Below are 24,479 nucleotides of genomic sequence, written 5' to 3'. Positions count from 1 at the left end.
TTCCCTCTGATGAGGGGCTCCCTGACCACCAAATCCACAGAGCCCAGTGATCTAGAGCAGCAAGTGACCTTCATCCATCCCACACTCACCTCTTCCCTTTACTAGAGAATCCTTCAGAATGCAGCCATGGTCAAAAGAGCTTACCCCAGATTTTTCTCTGGGTAGCCACCTTCCTGTTTTGCAGTCTTAAAAGCAGAGTCAAGTGCAAGAGGCAGTCAAAAACAGAAGCGAAAATAGGTGTCTCGGTATTCAAGGATTAGCCTGTATTCACCTTCTGGTCCCATCCAAGTTTCATTGTTATGTGGCCATAGAGAACTCCAGAACATAACACCTTGTCCTGTATGCACATGCACACAATATATTAACCTTCTTCAGTAGATAATCACAAAGCTTTCAAATTTCACTTTGAAAGATAATAAAGCAGAACTCCTACGGGTTTCAGCAAGACATTCTGCCTGAGTATGGACTGAATCAAACTGTTTAAGGCTTTCCAGTTATGCCCAGAATCATTTTACAACTACAGAGCAAGCTTACAAATCTCACATTAAGTTACAAAGTGGAGATAAATGGAGGCACAGAAAATTATTTTATTAAAAACTTCTTGATGGGTCATTCTTGCATTCTTGCTTTTTTGCTTTCAACCAGTGGTCACAAAATGGATAGCGGTCACTATACCCAAGCAATTGAAAGTTTTAACTTGAGCTTATATTGTGAACAAATAAACGATCACTCATTAGAGGAAAGGGAAAAAAACTAAACAAATGTGCATCACACCATTTTCTTATATCTACCATGCAATATGGGATATTAAACACAAATTCAATTATCTGACAATTTATGAATACCATAACCATACAATAAAATAATATCTAAGCATTACTTTAATCTCTCATATGCAATTATGCTATCCACAATGAGTTAAGTTATACAATGACCTGTTGATCTCCTTCCCTAGTAAGCAGGTAATATGGCCTTTACCATTCTACGTGATGCTGTGCAAGGACTCACTGCTGGAACCATGCAAGGGTGTAACAGAGGAACTAGTCCCTGTAATTGCAGATGGCTGTGAGCACTGAAACTGGAAAACCTCAAGAACCGTAGCATATAAACTGTTCAAACAATAAGCAGAGAAGGAACTGAAAATACATGCCTAACACAAAAACCTTCACTGAGGGAGACGAACTGCTTTACTTTCCTGAGGAAAGTTAGCCATTCATGGAGGCATGCATAGACTTATGCGGAATCTTTGCTGGAGCTTTCTTGTCAGTAAACGCCTCTCAAGGCCATTTTTGCAGTATGTGGTACCGTTCTCAGGTGCCAAAAAACTGTGATAACTTTTTACATGTGACTTCAACTTTTAATTTTACCTATTAAATATGAAAATATTTTTAATGAAACATACAAGAAAAGTATGCATGGAAGCAAAAATGCAGATTTCATGTAGCCTTTTGCATTTTCCACTAACTGCTGGTTTAGCCTCTTCTGGATAAGGAATTCTGTTTTGCCAGAAGAAAGTTCATTTTGTCAGAAATTTGGGCAAAGATTAAGCATTACTTCAGGGTTTTGCACCTCATGAATCACTCTTCTGAACTATCTCTGTGAACAAATTTGTCTCGCTTATTAATAATCAATCTTGGCACTTAATCATGTTAATAGAAAAAACCTTGTCAAAACTAGAGCAACTCCAATTTTAACACATCAAGAGTGAGACTAAGCTATTGCTTGTCAGTAGAAAAAAAGCACATATCCTATTGGGAACACTGGCTTCAACATACTTTACATAAGAATCTAACAGCGATAGATTATTTCCCCAAGGCACTGTGCTGATTGGCTTTCTGAGACCGTGACAAGATTTGTCAGTGATTTTTTTTAAGTGTAAAAGTGAAGTTCACTGCTGTACAGAGGGTGAACACAGGACCTGGGTCCCACAAACCCTGTTAGGCCTTTTGCTGGCGCTCTGCACGAGCCTGAACCATACCCAAGTCACCATGATGTCACTATCGGGGCAAAATACACAGATCAGTTTGCAACTACTAAAAAGAACACACGAAACCACTTTGGTATAATACAAAATTCTGCCTTTTCCTGGTTAATAAGTACCCCCTAAAATTATCAAGTAGCTAATTAGAGAAGTACATACTATTATGTTATTTACAAAACAGATTGAATAAAAAAAGTTGAAGGCGCCATTTCTTAGTAAACTTCATATCCTCTCTTCAGAACACACACACACGGCACTTCCAAGTACAAACCAGCTCCTGTGCACTTCTAAACACTGCAACTTGAACTACCTAAAAGTAGAATTAAATGCATAAGGAGCCAGAAAAATTCCAGCACTTGTGCTCTATATTCTGCCTACAATAAAAAACCACTACATTATTTCCCTTTGCTGGGAAATGATGAGTGCAAAACCCAGGGACTCACTGAATCCTGTGCCCAGCTGATACCTGTTGGCAGCTTGTTTTATTTACTTTTCTCTTCCAAGCAGCCGCTGAAGGAGCACACAACTGAGACTTGCACAGAATAGCTGTAGCATGAAGAACACTAACTTACTACTTTATGAACTGATTTCTTCTTATGTATTAGATGATACAGCAATATCATTCTGAAAATACATTACAGTGCTGCAGTGGTTACAATGTTTTGTTTGTTAGTCATGCTTTCTGAAACAGTCAAAAGATGTGCAATCTCCCAGGTTACCCACATATGATGGTATATAATAAGAATAACCGACTGTATGCCCTAAACCACATTCAGAAAAGGAGAGATTAGCTCTTTACCTCTTTTTTTCATCCAGATTTGGCTCTCAGTGATTTTTTACACCAACTCAACTCCGTTTTATCACTAAATATTCAACAGAAACAGACATTAAAAAAAAAAAAACAAACAACGATTAAAGTGACCTTTTTGCCTTGTGTTCTTTCCCTTCAAAACCTATTTTTAAAATGGTGACACAGTTCTTAAAGCATGTACCACTCCCCATTCCCAGTATTTTCAGTCTCCCAGGATAAGAAACCAGACGTCATTTCCACCAAACTGTTGTGTAGGTTGCTAGCTAAGGGTAGAGCAGCATGCTGTTACCCCTGCCCAGTCACTTTAGTGTTTTATTACAAGTTTAGACTTTACCAAGCCAGGTAGCTGCTGTTGCATTCCTAAGCAATCATGTCGCAAAAAGGAAGATTTATTTTAGGCAAATTCAACAACAAAGCATTTTTCATGGTATTAAGGTTTTGCCATTGTGGTAGAAACTAACAAACTCAAGAAAACACACACAAAAAAGCACAAATATGGAAAAATAGTTTCCACAGGTTTAAATGTTAGGTTTACATTATCTTTAATATTTTATTATTTATAAATTTTCAACATCTATATGCATGGCTCAGGAGCATAAGTCTCATGGTAGCAACCAACAAGTAACTCCTCCTGCTAGATTTGTAAAAAAGTTTTCAGGAATCTATTTACAAGAGATCTTTGACATAGGACTTGCTAAGTGATATCTATATACCTCTTCACATCTCTAAACATCATAACAATTTTTATGCTCTTTGTCAGGCTCATGATATCCAGCGCTACTATACCTTTAAAAAGCATCTTTAGTATTTAAATCTATTTTACATTTCTTATATTGGGTGTTGTGAGAATTATCAAAAGTCACACCACAAATACAGTGTGCCCCTCATGCAGTGTCACAAATGTCAAAAGACACTGCTAGAGAAAACCTGTTAATAAAGTCAGCTTTAGGGACTCCAGGAATCTAAGGGGAGGTCCCACACAGAGACATGGCTAAATCCAGCCATACCTCTATCTCCAATGAATTAGAGAAGTAAGGCCCCAATGAAAGTGCCTGTTACTAATATGTTTAAATAGGTAAGAGACCAAAAATAGTTAGTCAAAAGACACATCAGCGTTTCAGCTTAACTAAGCATGAATCATTGCTCTTGCAGATGGTAGCCAGCAGCACAGAGCAAAATGCAGTACCAGCTGCACAGCCCACCTCAAGGCAGTAAGAGTATTGACTGGCATTGCTATTTCGAGCTAGCCCCAGCCCTTCAGGAATAGCTCTCATGCAAGTAGTCTGGAATTAAAACGATTTTAACACTGAATAAGAGTAAGACTTGAATAGCTAAATCAAATCAGCATAGTTAACTGCACGCCAGTTAGTTCCCCTTCTTCTGACAAAATCCCAAAGGGCAGGTAACTAATTTCTGCAAAAGCTCCAGTACCCAGGTGGCTTTCAAGGTTAACCACTGGTACAAACAATAGCAATACTTCAACCTAAAAGGAATATAAAACCGAAACAATCTGCAACTAACAAGAAAGATTAAATCTCCTGGTCTACCAGAGGAAAAAAAAAAAACACCTATTTGGCTCCTGATAAACATTTGCAGTTTGGGAGGAATGATTTGTCAGCCTTGCAAGAACCAGAAGATAGTATGTTGAATAGTTAGTTTATGCCAACAGCACAAGGTAACGAGAGGCCCAGGATAGTAAAGAGGAGATAAGGAATATTTAGACAAGTTACTTAACAAGGCACAATAGCTGATTTATGGTCTGAATGAAAGCCTACTGAAAGTACTTCACTTGATTTCAGCAGGTTTTAAATCAAGTCAAGCCTTAGGGAAAAAAAAATGCAGAGATAAAATTTATATTAACTCTTCCAGCTTTACGACAAAAAGTCAGCTAAATGAAAATTTTAAAGTTTACCTCTGGCAAATGATCCTCAACAAGAAGAATGTGCTGTCACTGCATTTGCTAACAAACTGAATACTACCACCATAACTGCCACCCAGAGCCATTAAAGGAACAATGAGCAAATGCACTCTTCAAAAATACAATGTTAAACCAAAGAAAACACTGAATATTAGGGGGGTAGAGGATGTGCAGTTCAAATGAAAAAAAAATATTGCAAGAAACGATATAAACAGAGTGATCTACAAGATAAATGCATTTTATTCAACTTTGTGTGAACTTGTGTTTTAAAATGAATCTTTTAAATAATATTACCAAACACAAGCCTAACTAAATCCATTAATAGTAATGTTAAATTCTTAGTAGTATTTGAGTGATTCACAAAAAAAAGTTGAGCGCTTCACCCATAGACAAGCTGTAGTTGTTTCTTCTGTAGTATTTCCAAAGCATTCCAGACCAATCTCTTGAAAGCACCTTAACACTCAAAATGCCCCACATTATCAGTTCTAGATCACTTCCTACTAGGTGTGAGTCAGTCATGCAAGAAACACCCTTACTGGGAGGTCTTCAGAATCAAAATGACTGAGCTGATAACTAAAATTATAATCTCATTCTTACAAAAGGCTTCTGACAAACAGTTTGATTCAGATGAGCAAGAAATTACCAAGAAGTTTATGATGCCCTTGTTTGTACCACATTATTCTATCAGTAGTCAACTTTAGCAACTGCATTTTTATAAAGTATCCTTTATTAGCCAACTATAAATATCAACGTTCATAGTTAACAAATCAGTGGAATATAACAATAGATTCCACAACATGAGGATAGAAAATTAGGATACAGAAAACTAGCACATAGCATCCATGTTAAATCTGACTATGAAGATTAGAAGACAAGAGGAAAAAAAAGGAAGGGCAGTTCTTCAGAGCTTCAAGTCTGGAAGAGGCCAAAACACTCGTATTTCTTTCACAGAACAGTGCAGAAAAGATGCAATTTGATATTATGAAATTGGTCATATTGTCATGGTGTCATAAAACAGCATAAAGCAACAGAAGGTTAATTAGGAACCAGAAATGTCAGTCCAGAAATCCTACAGCAAAAATAATAAGACTAAAAAAACCCACCTATAATGCTACTTTTATCATAAATGCTCATATTGACTACAACAATTTCCCTCTCTGTCCAAGTTCTTGATACATCATAAATAACCGCTGAGGATGGATAAATCAAAGCTAACAAGCTAGCTTGAGGTTCATGGTTGAGAACCTGATGGCACTCTAATTATGGGGCACAAAAACTAACACAGGTAGACACCAGGTTCTGCAGCCACTGCAGCTGTCTGGACTGCCTCAGGAACACCACTTCTAGTACATGAATCAGCCACATATTTTAAAGCTAGTTTCAGTATAACTGCCTTTGCACCCTTTACTGCAAACCCAAAGAAGAGGAAAAATATTAGAAAATATGAATGAAGGAAGGGCAGAGGGGAAAAAAGTCTTTGAAACTTTCCTTTTAAGCTTTGTTTTCTCATGTCTACCCCAAAATGAACATTTATATTTGTTGTACCAATCTGAAGGTTTAGGAAGCAAAGCTGTGCCGTAGGCCCATCAAAAGGACAAATATTTTCTAAGTATGACTTCCTTTTCTAAGTTTAAAGTTATCATGATGTGACAAAGAAGTAGAACACAACCAAAGCCTGGAAGTATGAGCTGAAAGCGAACACACTTAAAGGTTCTAATCATTATGCCCTAAAAACATAAAGGTGGCTCTGGGGCCTACTGTTAACTACTGGAGTTCTTAAGAGGACAAAACTCCCCCTTTAATTGGCGCCTTCACATACCTGCCAGTAAGCATTTGCAAACTCCTGTTTCTGAGGAACAATGCCACAAGCAGTACCCAAGATTTTCACAATTGCTTTACTATTCTGTATCATCCCTTCAGAGAGTGAACTGTAAGCTTCTCAGGGTAAGAACGCTGGTAATTCTTTACCATGTTACTATGAGACAGTAAGTAAAAAATTTAGAACTATGATACTCCCAATACTGTGGAATTTCATTTAAAATATTACAATTTTATTACAAAATGATAAGATGAAATATATGATCATTTCTCTTTGGGAGTGTGTGCAGGGGAAATACCTCTGAAATGCCTTCTGGCCTTTCTTTCACTTTAAATATACTGACTGTTTCTAAACTATTAAGGAATTTAAAACTTACTGCCAAAGAATACTATGAAAGGTGATTTAAAGTAAGTATTACAGTATATATGTTACATCTGATAAAACACAGACAAATCTTATTTGTATTTTAAACTTGTTTGGAAAGAAGCTACCTAATACACATACATGAGAATAACATCAGACTAGATAATATGGTCTGACCTTTCTGTTTTTGATTCACTGTCAGCTCGGTAGTGTTCAAGGTCTTGGTAAAGAGACTGCAATTCTGCTTGAAGTCCTTTTTCCCGTTCTATACTTCCTTCATAAAATTTAATTTCCTTTTCCATTGCTTTTACTTTTTCTTCCATCACCTTAAATTCATGAAGTATCAAATAGCTGACTCCACAGTATTTACACACTGTCTCATCCCGGGACATCTAGAAAAAGACAAAATTGTAAGATTGTTTGTAAGAAACAAGTTGAACAAAAAAACCTGAATAACACTAAATAATAATAATAAATAATAATAATAATAATAAATCTGAATAGTTTAAACCATTTACTGCTCTGCAGCATTTATGATCAGATTATGTTATTGCTTTAACAAATAATAAAGACAAAATTCTACATTAGCAGAATGAAATCAAACTATAACAGTACTTTCACTTACTGGAAACTTCATAAGATACATCAACTATGCAATTTACTATGTGGGAACTCCCACTGGAATTCTAAAATGAAGTACCTCTGAATTATGTTTGATGTATTTATTTAAAATAAAATGCTGTGTTTTACAAAGTTATCTCCTTAATGAATTTGTGATCACCAAAGCCAGAAAAATGTTACTTACTGTGTTTTTTTGACAACTGAAGTATACAAGATCAAAAGTGGAAAGTGAATAGAATAATGTAATCCAGCAATCTTTACAAAAGTAATTCAAATGAGTACAGGCCTAATTATTATGATGTAGTGTCCATGACACTTGAGTGTTGTGGAAAATGTAACCCATTTACTAGGTATGAAGTATTCATCACTGATTTAAAAAATACAGAGTACATAATACATATCTAACTGAAAGACCATTTCTTAAATTGAGAAACATACTTTTGTGAGTAATCAAATTAAGCTTTGCAGTAAGCAAGGCTTCATAAATATGAACAGATAGATGTGCGTCGACTTTGATACATACTTATTACTCAGTATATCAGTTGTTCCTGCATACCTTAATAATTTTCACTTCCAGGAAAGAAAAATGCTCAGTTTACAAGTGATGCGGAAGTGAACCTGCACAAGAAATGGATATCAAGTAAATAAATCAGCCAGACCAATCCAAGGTCTGACACTTCAGTAGGGGACGTGTAAGCATCTGCATACCAGCACAGATCCCTGAACATGACAGGTTTTACACTGTTCTCAGGTCACAGCATAAATATATTTGAGAGGAGATGGTTAGAATTAAGACTAGATCAGAGGACACTCATAATACAGCTAAAGACAAAACCTCAAAGCAACAAATATAAACAGGTATGGGTAAGCTTGGAGACATGGAAGATGGAAAATGGGTAGCAGCTGGAAGAGCAGTTACGTGTTTGTGTACCGAGAGCTTAAAACACACTTCAACCTTTCTTGCAATTATCAACTGTTACAACGATTTTAACACAATGACTTAGAAAAGTCAGAAAGCTGGGAAACTGCAAGCGGTTTAAGTCAAAGAACGTAAGAATCCTTTGTGTTACAGAAAAAGGAACAAAAAAAGATATTTTGAGACATTGGGATAAATTCAAAGAAATCATACTTAGATGAAAGAGAACAGCTTTCAAAAATTATAAACTAAAGACTCATTATCCCATGATTCAATAACCTTTAGCAGTTTAAATACAGCTTGATAAAAACAGTATTTCAGGATGCCCTGGAATTACCAGGCCAAGCTTTATTTTCCAGTTTCTTAGTCTTGCCCCAGTTTAAAATACCCCTAGTTACAGTTGCTCTGAATGAGCTGAAAATGCAAGTTTGTTTTTCCTGGCAGCTGCAAACTGTGCTTGGAAATATGAAACTGTTATTCAGGATAACTACCATAAAGTTCCAAAGCACTAAAATTACTATATTGAAAGAGGACAAAATGAGCTGTTATAAGGAGCACAGGAGGGGGGCTCTTATCCCCAAAAGAACATTGTGCTCTCTTGCAGCACCACCACTGCTGTCTTTCAAATAAACAGTTACAGAAATTTCACTGGGTACTAGGATTAAAAACAAAATAAAACAATTAGGGTCCTGAACTGAAAATGTTTTATGCAAGTACTATAACTTTTTAGTTTTGAAATTCAATTTTGTTATTGAACTTAAAAATAAATTACATCATAGAACAGTAAATATTATCCATCTGGACTTAGTGGGAAATGGGTCCAGTTCTTCTTCACATCCATTCCTCAGGTGAAGTAAAAACTTGAAAGGACTTCAGATCAGGTTGGATTTTTGAAGTATTTGCTACATAGTCAAAAATCACAGGAAAGCTCACGGGCTTTATACTACGGCAGTAAGGAAAGAAAGTTCAGGCTTTTAATCAGAACTTTGCTTCTGTACATGCACAATTATCCTGCAACCACTGCAATATGCTGTATATAGACATGAACTAGTTTTAAAGTACCTATCTGCAGTGTAAGTAGCAGTTTCTTAATACCAGTAATGAATCTGGCACGGATTGAGTGATGCTCAACAGGCAAGCTAGGCCAAACTAAATTCCATGCTGCAGTAGATTAACACCAATAAGCAAGCTAATTAACATAAACCCAGCTCATGTATGTCCAATATGCCTAGAAAATTAACAGGACCCAGCTGAAAGTGAATTGCTCCAAAGAGCAAGGTCTGAACTGGGCAGAGCAAGGGGAGTACTAATCTGAATTCTCATCCTAAATCCAAGATTCCTCTGTCATGCCCACAGTGGTAAAATCACAAGCAGAACTTTCCAGAACTTTCTCCCCCCCTGGCCCCACCCTCCCATTGCAAACATCACAACCCGAGATCTCCTTGCTGATACTTAAAATACCTCCTAGAATTCCTGAGCTGTTTGAACACTTTTCAGAAGCTACTGAAGCTTCACACAGACAGATACAGAGAAATACTGTCAAGCTGTAGATGCTGATTTCATTCAGCCAAAATAATGACAAAGCCATCTAAGGGCTACAGCAATTTAAAGGTCAGAGCCAGAAAGCATTTTATAGCTTTGAAGACTACTTGCAAATGAAATGTTTTGGGGTTTTGCACAGTTTCCAAGAGAAATAACATTACTTTGTCTAAATGTGTATTTCTCTATTGTCACCCTTCAATAATTTGCAAGCCAGAATGTTTGGTCATTTATAACCAATTCTGACACTGAGGGCAGATATATTTAAGTGTCTAAAAGTTTTAGACAACTAGGTAGGCAATAAAGACTTCTTAAGTTCCCTGCTGAAGAACACTCCAGAGTGTGAGTGCAGTCCTTATCAGATATCAGATAGTCCATACAGAAGAGAGCCTTATAAATGGTCTGTCCAGGACAAAGATTCCATTAGACCTTGCATCTTAGACACCAAAGATGATCAACCATTACACAAAGGTCTATAGGAAACAAATTTTCATTAGTTCTTATGCTTACAAAGCTACCTTTTTTGGAATAATATTACCCCTGAGTAACCACTAAGAATGTGTATTACAAAATTATTTATGTTTTCAGATTCCATATTTCACTATTTACATTTGATCAAAAGACTGTTGTCATCTTCTCAAACACAAAGCAAAAAAAAAAAAATCAGGGGAAAAAGCAGAGTTTAGAAAGAATAGGAAAAAAAAGGAAGCTATCAGAGCTCTATCTAGAAAGGGGACTGTGTATGTCCTTAGCAGTGAGAATAAGCAGTCAACAGAAAAAAATCAATTAGTAATAAAAAAAACCCAACACCAAACAGAAGGTCATTTTAGTAATTTTAGTATTGTGGTTTTGGTCAGTTTGGACAGGGAAACTCAGGGCAAACAGGACTTGAAAAGGTAACAGAGGGATACTAAAAAACCCCTGCTATTTGAGTTAGCACGACAGTACTGCATGCACGATAACAACATAAAAAGAAAAACAAACTCACTGAGGACAAAGTGCTTGAGCTAGGAAGATATTTGATCCACAAGATTTTGAGCTACAGTTCTGATACACATTACACCAGATGCTACAAAGAAAGGAAGAGAGCAATGTCCAGAACAAACCGTATCACAAGGTAATATTTCTAGCTGTGATATTCCAGCAACTGTTCCACTACAGCATCTGTGGGAATAGTTTCAACTCAGAGATGCATTTGGTTTGGGAAGAACTAATATTATTCCATGGTTACATAGACTTCTTCAGCTACCAAGGGCAAGTGGAGAACTGAGCCAAGACGGATAGTCACTTAAATTACATCTGTCTGACTCAGTACCATAAGCATCTGTAGAGCATAAGTTATAAGGAAAAAAAGAAAAAAAAGAAAAAGATTACTTTGGTGGTCTGGACCATTATTAGCCTTTTGAATGACGAGACAGGAATTTATACCATTTCAACTTGACCAAATAACTACAGGGAGTGTCAGCTTGTGCACTGCTATTCTTCTCTGATATTTCTGATTCCACCCGCAAAAGTTACCACGATAAAAAACTAAATTCTTGTTAAAAGAAAAATGATCTACTTTCTCACTTAGCAGTGCCTTGGTATTACAACATCCAGCATATGGATCCCTTATGCTAGAAATAGCCCATTACAAGCAGCTAATAAATAGCCATGACTCTTAAAAGCCAGAACTTAAGTCCTCAATTAATGAGATTCTTTTAAAATGCTTTGAATATGTTTCTGTGCATCACTGAAATAAAAACATAGAGCCATGAGCACAGATGGACTCCTTCTACATTAATTTTACAGTGCAGGGGAGGGAGAGCCTAAGGGAACTGCAGCACTGGCCATCCTCCTTGCATCACCCAGTGCTCCTCAGGCACATAACGCGGTAGTAACAGCCCTTGCTCCCTCCCCAGTTGATCTGTCAGGACTGAGACTGCTTTAGCAAGGACTGGCCAAATAACAAAAACCCCTGTATCTGTCCAAATACCACTTGTAGCAGAATGATTGTTTATTCTACCTCTACTTGATTCTACCTTATTATCTGGACCTAGTTTCTTTTTGTTTTACTCCTCCTCTCCCATACTCCTTTCATTTCTCTCATGCTGTTTGTCCCTCTCCTGACAAACTAGCCAATCCCTATTACACAAAAAGAAATCATTACTCAAACCACACAATTGATTTTCTAGGAAGAAAGTGGAATCTTCTGCTGTATATGCAAAACTGATAAGTTATTTGACTGAAATCGATCAATTTTTTTATTCAAAGAAAGATTTTTAAGAGTCTCTGTAGAAACTTCACTTAAAAAAAAGTTTATTGCGAGTCAAGCTTTCAGTCAGCATCTAGTCAGAAAGTAATACACATTGTAACGCTAAGCCATGCTGCATACATAATTATTTACTCCACTTCCATAAAATAGCAATTGCAAAATAAAAATCACAGTACTTGCTTTGAATACATATGAGTAGTGTAGAAATAGGCTTGCAGTAAAAACAGAATGTCCTGCTCTCAAAAGTTTCATTCAAAACATGCCCTGAAATAATCAGCTTGTCACGACAGGAAATAATACTCGGATTTCAGGTAGCTTTAATTTTTTCCTGCCTGTGAGTAAAGCAGACTAATGAATCATAAAAGACTGTGTTGCACTGCTAGTAACTGCACTCACTCACACAAGCCCTGCAAATATCTAACACATGTCCAACAGGCCATGCAGACCTTACGGGCACTCGTAAGCTCTTTCAGGATGTGTTAAGGCACACTCCAGCTCTCCAGCGCAACGCAGAGCAGAGAGTTCTTATAAACTGAACCTCAGGACATTGCGACAAAATGCGATGCCCGGGCAGGCAAAAGATAATTTAGCCCATTGTTAACCATATCTTTGCCTGACAAATACTGACTTTTTGCACCTGCAGTTGCAACTGTTGGGAAGCCCCTCCTAGCTACAACCCAACTGCTTGTGATGCAAGAGAGACTGCAATCTCTCCAATTCCTAGTAACACACTTGGATGCTGGTTGCAGAAAGGGTAGAAAAGCTTGAATATAGTGAATACAGCCCTAGTTTTATGAGAAAAGCTTCAATATAATGAATACAGCCCTAGCCTTATGAGTACAGCAAGAGATAAAAATGCTTTGCTGCCCTAGGTGACCACCAGTGACTCCAGAATTCTCACATTAAGAACAGAAGATCGTTATTCAAGTCCAGAAGATCTGCTTTCACAAATCCTCTGATACCACAATACACAGTGGTAAGAAAGCAGGTTGCCTTTACTACCTGGGAACTGGTTTTCCCAAGTCAGCTATGGGTCCATGCATAACCAGTTCACTGTTGAGAGCTTTCCACCTCTTCAGGCTGTAACATATGGGCTCATACCAAAAATAAGCATATACTTTCCAACATTTCCAAAGTACATTACAGCCACTCAGAATAGTCACATAGCCAGAGCTTGTCAACCCAATGAAATCTAAATGTTAAAAATCTGACGGCCAAGTATTGAAAATCTCAGCAGGCTTAGGGGCAACTCACAAATATCACCTTAAGAAGCATTCATAAGGTACGTGACAACAGGACCCTGGAAACACTTCCTGCCGTTCTGCATGTAAATGTTACTGTGTTCATCTGGAGGGCACAAATGGAAATGCTGCTGCTTCTGAATCCACATTGATATCAATATTCTAAGTACTAAATACATAACTATGTTGTTCACTTTACAAAGCTAGGCTTGGTGTATGGGACAGATTCTTTAGCTAATTGACACAACTGGAACTGTGTAAGAACCTATGAAAAAAAAAATAACCCCAGGTCCAAAGACAGCAAGAAAAATTAAAGATAACATAACGTGTTCATAAAGATACCATAATGTGCTCAATCTCAAGCACACGTGGCAAATCTATTGAGTAACCATTTGCTATTAGTAATGTACGTGATGTTTTGTGGCTAGTCAGATACCACGGGAACGTTCTGTACTGCTGTATAACGTAGCTTCAAAGTTCCTGCTCTGCTTACTTTCTTAAGCTCCTAGGGTGAGAGAACTACTCATCTGTAAGGGTATCTTGTGCTCAATTATTTTTTGATTTATGTTAAGCAAAGGTTATATATTTGCCAAATAAAATATAAAATTAAATATAACTTTATATTTTTACTGTCTTATGTAGGTAGCTGCTATTTGTTTCCCATTTCATTAAGATCTTCAGGGAAAAACTGCATCTTCCCATCTACTTACATCAAATGGACAACAACAATGCTGAAACAAACACAGTAAGTTCACAAGCATATAAAATATTTGTCTACCACTAGCAACAGACAGCTAACAAGGTACAGTATGATAATCTTCTTTCTCTTGAGGAAACAACCAACCAACCCAACTGCCCACCCAACACAAAAAAAAAAAAAAAAAAAGAGAGAGAGAGAACTCTCCAAAAATACACATCCATAACACTGGAGTAAAGGAAACACTAACTTCTTTTGTACCATCCTATGCTCTATGATACCTCTCAGACTGAGTTTGATGGCATAAACTTTAAGAATTGCAAGTACACGAAAAAGTAGGCATTACAAGCCAGCAATCTCTGCAAAGTTCTTTCTACAGCTCTGTGACAATACACTTAATGAGAAAATGTAGTGTTCTACAGAGGCAGACCAACCAACTTACTCAATTACCTAAAACACCTGCTATCTGACACACCAAGTGTGCAAGCATCACCTCCTAGAAGTGTACAAGCATCCCTAAAATAAGGCTCCCTAAATACCCTAAAATACCCTCCCTAAAAACTGTCACAGAAGAGAACCTAAGCTATGGCTTGGACTTTGCCATTGACCGACTTAGTTATTTCCCTCCTGGGAAGTTACCAATTTTCCTATGTATGCTGCCAAAACAGCAGCAGCTGTTCTCCACATTTGCCATCACCACCACTCCATGTGGCATAGCTTCCTTCAAAACTTGCAGGAAAACTGACTCCTGCTGACTTCTAACACTGGTTACCTAACTGAGCAACATTTGTCAAACTGCTCACAGGCAAAGTCACAACTCTGGGTTTTTTAAATTTTTTTAGAAACAAACCATGATTTAGATCTTTACTAATAATTCATTTCTAAGAAGTATGCAACTGTAAATACAAAAAAACCTATAAGCTTTAATAACAGACATGTGGATGTTTGTTTGCCTGTTAATTATTGTTTTTTTCATTTAGCGCCCATCTTGCAATGCATTTTGTGTCAAAGAGGTATGAGAGCAGTAGAAGGAATGAGAGAAAGAGAGAGAGAGAGAGGCAGGGCCATGTAAGAGAGAAGCAGACACACGTGTTCCTTTGGCCCGAAAACTGCATGTTGGGAGCATGTGCTCAGTTTGGCAGAGGAATCTACAGCTGGCACAAGTTCTGCATATGTTGGGAGCCATCTAAAAGAAAGACTCCAAAAGAGATGCTATAAAATCCAAGAAGCAGGGAATGTGAAGGGAATAACAGCTTGTGTACATCAAAGGTAAAAAATACAAGGTCAGGAAATTGTGAGAATGACTTGTTATCAAGCTCTGTATCTTGTAACTATACTGCAACTACAATGCAAGTCAGCTGAGTGAAGAGACGAGCAGCAGCAAAGGATATGTAAAACCCCAACTCTTAACTGATCCCAAAATCCTGGGCTGTCGTTGCCTTAGGGCTCACATATCTCACACTGAAGTGACATGGTAGGATAGGACAGGAACATAAACCTATTCATGTATATATCTAGGAGTACTGATGTGCCCTCTGCATATAGATCTTTTTGTTAAAGGTGTACCACAAAAAGTGAGAGAGATCTCAAGGGACTGCCTGCCCAGTCATTTACCCCAAAGCAAAAGTTTGCCTTACTTGTCCCCCTACAGTGCCACTGGAGGAATTCCACAACTCCCCTGGGTGAGCTGCTCCAGAGCTCAAACACCCCTACATCGAGAGTTTCATAACATTCAACTACAGCAAGTCCAGAAAGGTGAGGATCAGATTAATTTTCAGCTGGAGATGAAGGACAACCGCCATCTTCCTACACGTCAATTCTGTTACTGTGCCCTCAAGTATTTTCCAGAACAAGTAAACCCAGTTCTATTATCCTTTCCTAGATCAAGATTTTTAAGCTCTTTACTATTTTTGCACTTTTCTAGATCGCCATCAGTCACGTTATTTTTCTTAAAGCCTGCAGCTCAGAATTGATACCTCAACAGCCCTGAGCAGAGGAATAATGAAGGCCCAAGTTTTACATGCAATTCCTATACCAATACATTTAATTCTTGCTTTCTTTGTAACATCATTTTGTCAATATTATTATTATTCTGCTTGTGACCTGATTATAGACCTCAGTGTTAGGTTTGACAAGTGACAAGGAAGCTTAGTCAGTTACTATATATTTTGTGTTGATGCATCGGACATACTCTTTCTAAATATGCCTTATTCTTACTAAGAACATGAAGTTTAATGCTGTTCCCAGAATGCTCACAACCCCTCCCAGACTGGCATCAGTGTATTCCTTATTGTAATCTAAGTTCCTAGCTCAACAAAAAACCAGCAGATGCCAACACTCCTACGGAAAAGAAATAATGTCACCCCCTTTCTGTTCCCAGTTTGTGCCTGCGCTCACACCTGCTTCCTCCTCGTGCTAGCATATGCATAGCACAGAGTTCAGGAACTGATCCAAATGAAAGACAGGCAGCTGAAGTGCCACCAGACTACAGCCTTAAGTCTTTAATGGAAGTATTGAGCAGTACTAGATTCAGAACAATTCCTTGATGCGCTTCATCCAACAATTTGGCACAACTGTTTTTCTGAGAAACTTGTACTGATTTTTGCTAACCACCTTATCCTGTTGACCCTTACGAACTGATTTCTAAACAAACATATCTGGTATCTTTGCTGCTGCCAGAACATCTGATAATGAGTCTGTAAATTTCCCAGGTTCTTCCCCTGCCCTTTTTACGGGCAAGTATTCCTTTTCCTTTCCTTTGGCTTTCTTACCCGTCCTTGAATTCTCAGAAATCATCATTGATGGCTCAGAAATTGTTTCAACAGTTTCCTGGACTATAAATTTCTCCAGGCTGTGCTAGCCTGACTACATAAAACTTTTAAATTACTTGATTATTAGATGCATACCAAAAAAATGAGGACAGCAGGGTGTTTTACTGCCAAAGTAAAAACTTCATAGTGTTGTAAAAAGTGATTCGTGTTCCAGTTGTGTGCATCACCCCATATAAAGAGCCTCCTTGTAAGTTAACCCATATAAACAGCAGCAATGTTACATTAGTAGTAATCTGTCTCCCAAACAAAAGAACAGCCTCACACACAGAGAGAAGACAGACGAAAAGATGAAGGGGAATGTTCCATTCCTATTTGTATTGGCACTCCTTCGGAACAATTACATGTTATGCTCTGCAGTCATTCCAAACTTACGGCAACAAAAGACGCCGTATGGGGCAAAATTCGAAACTCGCCTAGCAGTGACAACACCATTACAGAATGACTATGTTCCTCTAGTGTTCCTATAGCATTAGTGTGTAAGTACATTTCATATAGACCTAGAACACACCCAGTCTAAAACCAGGACCAAAACGTACCAGGTAATGTACCAGCGTTCAGAGGCCAGCAAAACATCCCTAAGCTACTGTAGTACCTGGCCTCCAAATGGTTTGGTTTTTGTACTTCCACGGTTTCATACCTTTCGAATCTCCTCGGGCAGGGCGTGAATGGGGACGTGCCGCTCCATGGCCTCCCGAAACTCTGCGGTGGGCTCAGGGAACCTGCCAGAGGCCACAGGGAGGGTCAGAACCTGCCGTCAGCAGCAGGGCCGCACGTCTCCTCTGGCCCACGCGCGGAAACGCAAGCCCACACAAGCTACAGGCGGCCCAGGCCTGCCCCGAGAGGCCTCCCCACGCCCCAACCGCCTGCCCGGAGATAAGCCGCGGCTGCACGGCCGCGGCGGGGCCCCGGCAGCGGTCGCGGCGCGCAGGCCGCGGCGGGGACGAGGGAAGGAAGGGGAAGAAAGGGAAGGAAGGGGAGGACGGGACACCACCCGTCCCGGGGTACGGCGGTTCGGAGCCCCCCCCCGAGCCGGGTCCGGCCCCCCTCCCCACCGCGGGAGACGCCGGAGCCCGAAGCCAGCCGGAGGGGAAGCGGGGTGAGGGGAAAGCCAGCCGGGGCGGCCATTTTCTTACCGCGGCTTCCTCCGTAACCACGGCAACGGCGCGCCGCCCCGCGCCTGCGCCTCACGTGGCCGGGGCGCGCGCGCCCGCGCAAGACCGGCGCAGTTTGGGGTTTGGGGTTTTTTTTTGGGGGGGGGGGGGGGGCAGAGGGTCTGCGTTGCCCCTGATCCCGCCCCGCATAGCGAACGGTCCCGGTTGGAAAGGAATAACTCGGATGGGGAGGAGCTGCGGTGGCAGGGCTGGAGCTGGCTCCCGAGGGGGAGGACGCGGTTTCGTCTCAAAGCCTTTGTTTCGTTGGAGCCCCTGTCGCCCCAAAACCGGCCCTCGCGCCTGGGTCCGTTGCGTGTTCGACACCGAGGCATGTGCTCAACCTCCCGGTGAACCGGCTTTGCGCCGCCAGCCCCCAGTGAAATCCGCTCGGGTTCACAGCGGAGCCATAAAAATAAATAAATCAGGAAAAGATGCGAGAACCGGGAGTTTTCGGTACAACCCCATTTCGATGGAATTAATTTCACGTTCTGCCTCCCCTCTCCTTTTCATCGCCGGTTATTTTATGGGCAGCCCCTTCGACGCGGGCCAGAAAACCCGAGCTGCCGTGTGAGACTCCTTTTTATCGCATCCCATCAGCCGTGCCACAACGGCCATCTGCTTCGTCCCCACGGTCCCCAGCAAGGCAGCCGGCGCAGCCGGGGTCTCCCTCCACCTGAACCTGCTGCAGACGGGTGATGCTGCCGACGAGGGCCGCTCACCTCCCAAAGCCGACTTCCAGCCTGTCCGAAGCAGTTCCTGCGTGCCCAAAGAATTTCCTATAACCCCAAAGTATTTTCTGTATGCCCAAAGCAATTCCTATATGCCCAAAGCAATCTCTGTATGCCCAAAGCAATCCCTATATTATACCCAAAGCATTCCCTGCAAGCCTTATACAAAAAGATACCCCGCCAAAAAAAAAATAAATTTAGGGATGGCCACTAAAAACTGGGAAAAGGCCATCATGAAAAAGGAGGTGACCTTCCACCGACCTTTGTTAACCTAATTTAATTTATGCGTGACTCGCTCTTAACTGCAAAGGTTCAGTCTCTGGGGCAGCTCCGTGTAGGGCAAAGCATCGGTCACGTTTTTCAGAGCGGTGCTGAGCGGCTGAAGAGGGAATAGGGGGGGTTTTTGGTGGAGTAAGCTGCGTGGGGGCAAGGGGGGGTGCTATTGGAGAAGATAGTGATTTTTAGGGGGGGAAAAAAAGGAAAATTGCATGAGTAGGAGCTGTTGCAATGATACAGGGATGCAAAGCCGGGGGGGGGGGGGGTGCGAGGGAGGGCACCGGGCGCCCGTTCGGGCGCCCGGTGCCCTCCCTCGCACCCCCCCCCCCCGGCTTTGCAGCGCGGTCCCACGGGTGGCTGCCCCCCCCCCAACCCTGGCGTCTGCTGCCGGCGTGACCCCTTCCACGTTGCGTGCCGACCTCCCGTGTTCCGCTGCATCGTTAATCCCCAGTTTGGCAGCAACCGCAGCCGCATGCCCCAGCTTCCCCCCCACCCCCCCGTCCTCCTCGCCTCACCACCTCCTTTAACCTCTTCGTGATCCAACGCGGGATATAAGGGGGGTGGGGATGGGGTGTCTCGCGTGGAAAAGGGGGGGGGGTGGCGTGGGAATGTCACCCCGCGCCACCGCCCTGCAGCGCAAGAGCAAATTTAACGCGGCCCGTCGCAAGACGCTCAAAGGTCAGAGCGAAGAGCTGGCGATTTAAAAAATAAATAAAATATAAAGCCCCAGCGCGCTGCACCCACCCCCACGCGGGTGCCTGCGGGCTGGCAGCGGGGCTCACCCCGGCGGAGCGAGGGGGGGGGGAAGGATTGCGTGTGAAGGGCGGCTCGCCCCCCGCGGAGGTATTTAATTAAGAGCGGCATTAACAGCGAGACGGGGAAGGCAGCGCCTTTGATCGGGGTGGCGGAGGGAAAGGGGGGGGTGCCTGGCCGCGCCTTGCCGGCATATGTTCCCCCTGCGTGATGGCGGCGGTGGCGGGGGGCGGCGGGCCGGGCGCCCAGCGCCTCTCACGCGATGGCCGCCTACCGTGCCGGGGAAGGGTGTCGTGCGGCGGGGCGATGAGATCAGCGCGGATCACCGCCGCGGCTGTGGAGGGAGGGGAAGGGGAAGGAAGGGGAAGGCGGCCGTCACGCAGCGGCCGGGAGATGCAGGGAGCGGGGGGGGGGACGACGGGGACTGCTCCCTTCCCGCCCGCGGCTGAGGGGAGTGTGTGAGGAGATGTCCTGAGGGGAGCCTGTGCTGAGGGGGTTGAGGGGACCCTGTCCTGGGGGGGGGGGGGGGCGGGGGACTTTTTTGTTGTTGTTCTTTCGGTTTTATGCAAGCGTGTAAAAAACATGGGGGTTGGAACTAGATCATCTTTAAAGTCCCTTCTAACCCAAACCATTCTGTGACTGAGGGGATCCTGTCCTTGGGCGAGGGGGGGCTGAGGGGAGCCTGCCCATGGGGGGGCTGAGGGGAGATCCTGCCCATGGGGGGGCTGAGGGGAGCCTGCCCTTGGGGGGGCTGAGGGGAGCCTGCCCATGGGGGGCTGAGGGGAGCCTGCCCTTGGGGGGGCTGAGGAGATCCAGTCCTGTGCGGGTGAGAACAGCTTGTCCTGGAGGTGAGGAGAACCGGGCAGGGGACATGTTGCTGCCAGCCCGGACACTCACGGTTGGGGGTCCCTGTGGGAAGCACGGCAGCCGCTGTTCCCCCCCCCCCCCCCAGCCCTGCGGGAAGCCCCCCCCAAAATCCCCACTCTGTCATGGCCCCCGCACCCGGGTCTGTGCATCACGGGTGGCTCGGGACTGCGGTGGGCTGAGAGGGGTCTCTCTGCCCCTGCCCGTGGGTCTTCAGCTCCCGCGGGGCAGGCAGGCCGGGCCGGAGTGCGGCCACGTCTCGCCCGCATGGCGTGGCGGCAGGCCGGCGTGCGTGCCAGCCTGAACGAGCGGGACGGCTGGAGATCAGGTTCCAGGCAGCGCGAGCAGCTCCAAGGACAAACGAACAGGCAAGAAATGAGTGCGTGACACGCAACAGTCATAAGCCAGCTATTTCCATTGTTTTCCGGCAGGCTTTGTACCTTCTCAAACACACGTGGAAAGCCTCCCGCTGCTTAGAAATCCCAACCCGGAGGAGCAAAGTCCGTGCCAGTGGGCAGCTAGGGAGAATGGCTAATACACACGACCTTCGCACAAAGCAGGACCGACCGGTGCGTGTGTGAGGGTGAATAGGTATGCCTGCGCCTGCAACATTTCCTGGCCAAAAGAGAAATCGCATGTTTATACTAGCTCTCTTGTTTTAGGTTGTACTTTCATTTGTTCAATACAAAGACCAGCGCGGGGAAGCGGTTTTGCAGCGTTGTCTGTCAACAGCTCCTCTGGGAACCTGCTGGCGGTTCCAGTTGTTTTGCTAGGGAGGAGCAGAGCGTGAGCGCTTATCGCTCAGACCTGCGGTGCCGTAGGTACGCGGGGGCTTTGCGGAGGAGCAGGAGGGGTCCCTGCGCTGGGGCCCGCAGCAGAGGCTGACACGAGGAGGAGAGATGGCAGGAGACGTGCAGAGGGAGGGGTCAAGGGAAGGACAGGGCTTGCACGGCGTACGGCAGCGAGGTTATTTCTGGTGCTGCATGCACATCGTGTTAGTTCCCGTTTTCGAGCTATATTGCTTGCTAGATTGGTTTGGTTTGCTCTGCTCCCTTCTCTTTGCAAATGTCACAAGGACGAGACTGTGGTGGGAGAGCAGCCGCTGTGGAAGGACGTTTGGAGGAGGGATCCAAATGCGAGGGCTACCTGGGAGTCAAGGTCAGGCAGGTCATTCTCTGCGAAGGGACAGCAGTAGGACAGAAACTCTCCAAAGCAGCGTGAAAATGATAAAATCAGGAAAAGTGTGAAGGAGCAGGGTACTGGGAGGTATGCGCAGAAGGGCAGAGATCAGGTGATGGTACTGGATTCTGAAGGCACCGTGATGCTGGCTTAAATAGCAGAGTGAAATAGGAGCATGCTAATGACAGTGGGGCATGTGAGGCAGGAATCGGATCATGAGGGAGGAGATCCCAGTACTCCTGTTGTGACATTGCCAAATCAAAGTCAAGGTTTTGGCCGCAAGAGCACATGAGGTGAATCAGAGGAGGAATCTGTATGATTAAGCAGCAGCTGAGTGCCAGAAGCGAAGAGATGTCAAGGATAGTATCAGGAGTCTATGTGTAGAGGACAGCGGGTTTATTTGCCACGGTAGAAGAGGATTTGAAAGGGAATACAAGAAGCTTGGACTGAGTCTGAGTTGGCAGCAAGAGAATTTGGGAAGGGTGCCAGGAAAAGCGTCACAGATACAAGGCTGAAGTGAGAAAGGAATACAGAGCACAGAGGCAGCTTCAGCAGTCAAGCGGTTAGGAACGGGCACGAAGGGCAAGAGGGCACAGCCAGCCAGCTAGCAGGACGTGATTCGGGGAGGAAATGACCAAGCAAAAGCCCAGACCTCTGGGAGATGGGTGCAGAAGGGTTCAAGGTTTTGTTCTTTATCTAAGGCATTCAATGGCCTGGGCTCAGCATATCTAAAAGATCACCTAATGCTCTGGGAGGATGACGATGGTGGCACTTATGACAGCTCCTCCGGCACAACAGAACTTTTACCATCAGGGTGAGGTTCATCTGTGCAGGACTCAGCAGTTTCCCAGGGGCCTGCTAGGAAACTCCCACGGGAACACAGAAACCCCATAAATCTTTCCCCTTCCCCCCATCCACAAGCAGAGTGATCTGCTTTTTCCTAATTTAAACACACAATCTGTAGGGAGGAAAACATTTATACTGTTGGCTTTAAAAAAAAAAAACAAACCCTGAAAATCCTGCCAAAATAGAAACTGCACACAAAGCCCTCCCCACTGAAAGAGGGTGAGAATGGATGAAACAAGACAGATGTTACTTACAGGCTTAGTGAGCTACTGGAAGAAGTATCAGGCAATGATGAAGGAACTCTGGAGTCATTGTGAAAGAAGACAGGCAAAGATAAAGAGAAAAAAACAAATGAAGGAAGCCTGGATGTTTAGAGGACAGAGCATACCAAGGAGGATGGTGAGGCTGACTTGAATCGAGGAGGCAAGATGGGTACATATACATCACTCTCAGATCCAGCATGCAAAAACGATGCATCGCTCTCCCAGCCTACAATGAAGGGAGTGGGACTATCCATATGAATAAGGAATATTGAGGTTTGCAAGCCCTGAAACTGTATTACAATATCTACTGTTGAAACAGTTCTGGAGCTTTTCTTGGGCTCCACACCATCTCCTGATGCTACAGGCAGCCTTTTAAAATACTAAATAACAGCATATAGTACTTTGGAGTAGATTAGGCTACTCCTTCTTCCACTTCATGTTACTACCTCATGATTTGCGACTGCAGTGTAACGTCCTGGCACATCCTGATAGGAAAATGCAAATGTTGCATTTCCATGGCATGGCCTGACAATTTAAATTTATCTCCCACAAAGAGATAACACCATGTGTATGTTGATTGCATGCTGTTGGTACAACCTTGTTGTTAAAATACAGCCATACCCTTATACCTTGCTGTATGGAACTCAGATGAAAAGAAGATACAATAAAGATTTTCTTGCTGTGCTTTAGAACCTGTTTCCTCTTAACACTTATCAGTTAAACCTATTGACTTCAAATGGGGCAAGGTCAAGACCCCGTCCAAAATGGGGGCCTGTATTTTTGTTCCCCAAAATATAGGTAACATTCACTGAAGTGCAAAAATGGTTATTTCTGGGATCTAAAGATAGATGCTGAGGTGGATGATGGTCAAGAGAATTTGACTTGATTCCAACCAACTCCACTGCCATCGGCAAATGCACTGAGCAAAAGAGCTCGGCAGCCATGGCCTGTGGCCACCTAAGGTAACCTGCAGTGCATTGCTGCTCTGATGCTGGCTAAGCTGGCAGCTCGTGAGAGCTCGTGTAGTTAAATGAGTTGTGGCAGGCATCACCATCATCGTGCAAGCTGGTTTATGAGAGGCCTGGAATACAAATCAGCAGGAGTTAGAAGGTGGTTGCTTCAGGTCTCCTGTAGCACGTAAGAAGAGCGTGATGACCTACTCAGCACTGCAATTCATTGCATTAACTTAGCTCTCATTCCTGTGAATTATCTGTCAGCATGTCATGATTCACATAATCTGTTTGCTGCTTGTAATTATCCTAAATGGTTTAAGAAAGGCAATGTTAGGCAAAATACTTGCTTTAAAAGCTCTAGGCTTCTTTGCCATTTCTCCTGAAAAAAGCTATTGAAGAATTTGGCACGGCTGTCAGCAGAAGGCCCAGACTGTTGAGATGTTTGGGAGCACGGGTGGAGTCTACAATGTGTTAT

General features: G+C 42.9%; 1 protein-coding gene across 5 annotated transcripts in view; it reads right to left on the bottom strand.

Annotated features, from left to right (window-relative positions):
* LEKR1 (leucine, glutamate and lysine rich 1) overlaps positions 1-18,207 on the bottom strand; it is a 63,580-nt gene extending 45,373 nt beyond the window's left edge. Inside the window, exons 1-3 of one of the 5 annotated variants that reach the window (XM_075031269.1) lie at positions 18,125-18,207; positions 17,629-17,710; positions 7,070-7,284 (exon numbers count right to left, since the gene is read on the bottom strand). In XM_075031269.1, coding sequence (XP_074887370.1) covers positions 7,070-7,284; positions 17,629-17,676 — 263 coding nt within the window. In that variant the 5' untranslated portion in view covers positions 17,677-17,710; positions 18,125-18,207. The other 4 variants (XM_075031270.1, XM_075031272.1, XM_075031273.1 and 1 more) reach the window with 4 other exon arrangements.
* Positions 18,208-24,479: the final 6,272 nt, after the last annotated feature.

The sequence above is a fragment of the Buteo buteo genome, chromosome 7 (assembly GCF_964188355.1).
Source record: "Buteo buteo chromosome 7, bButBut1.hap1.1, whole genome shotgun sequence".
Classification (NCBI taxonomy): domain Eukaryota; kingdom Metazoa; phylum Chordata; class Aves; order Accipitriformes; family Accipitridae; genus Buteo; species Buteo buteo.
Note: the sequence above shows the minus strand (reverse complement) of the source record. Positions and strands in the feature narration are given on the sequence as shown.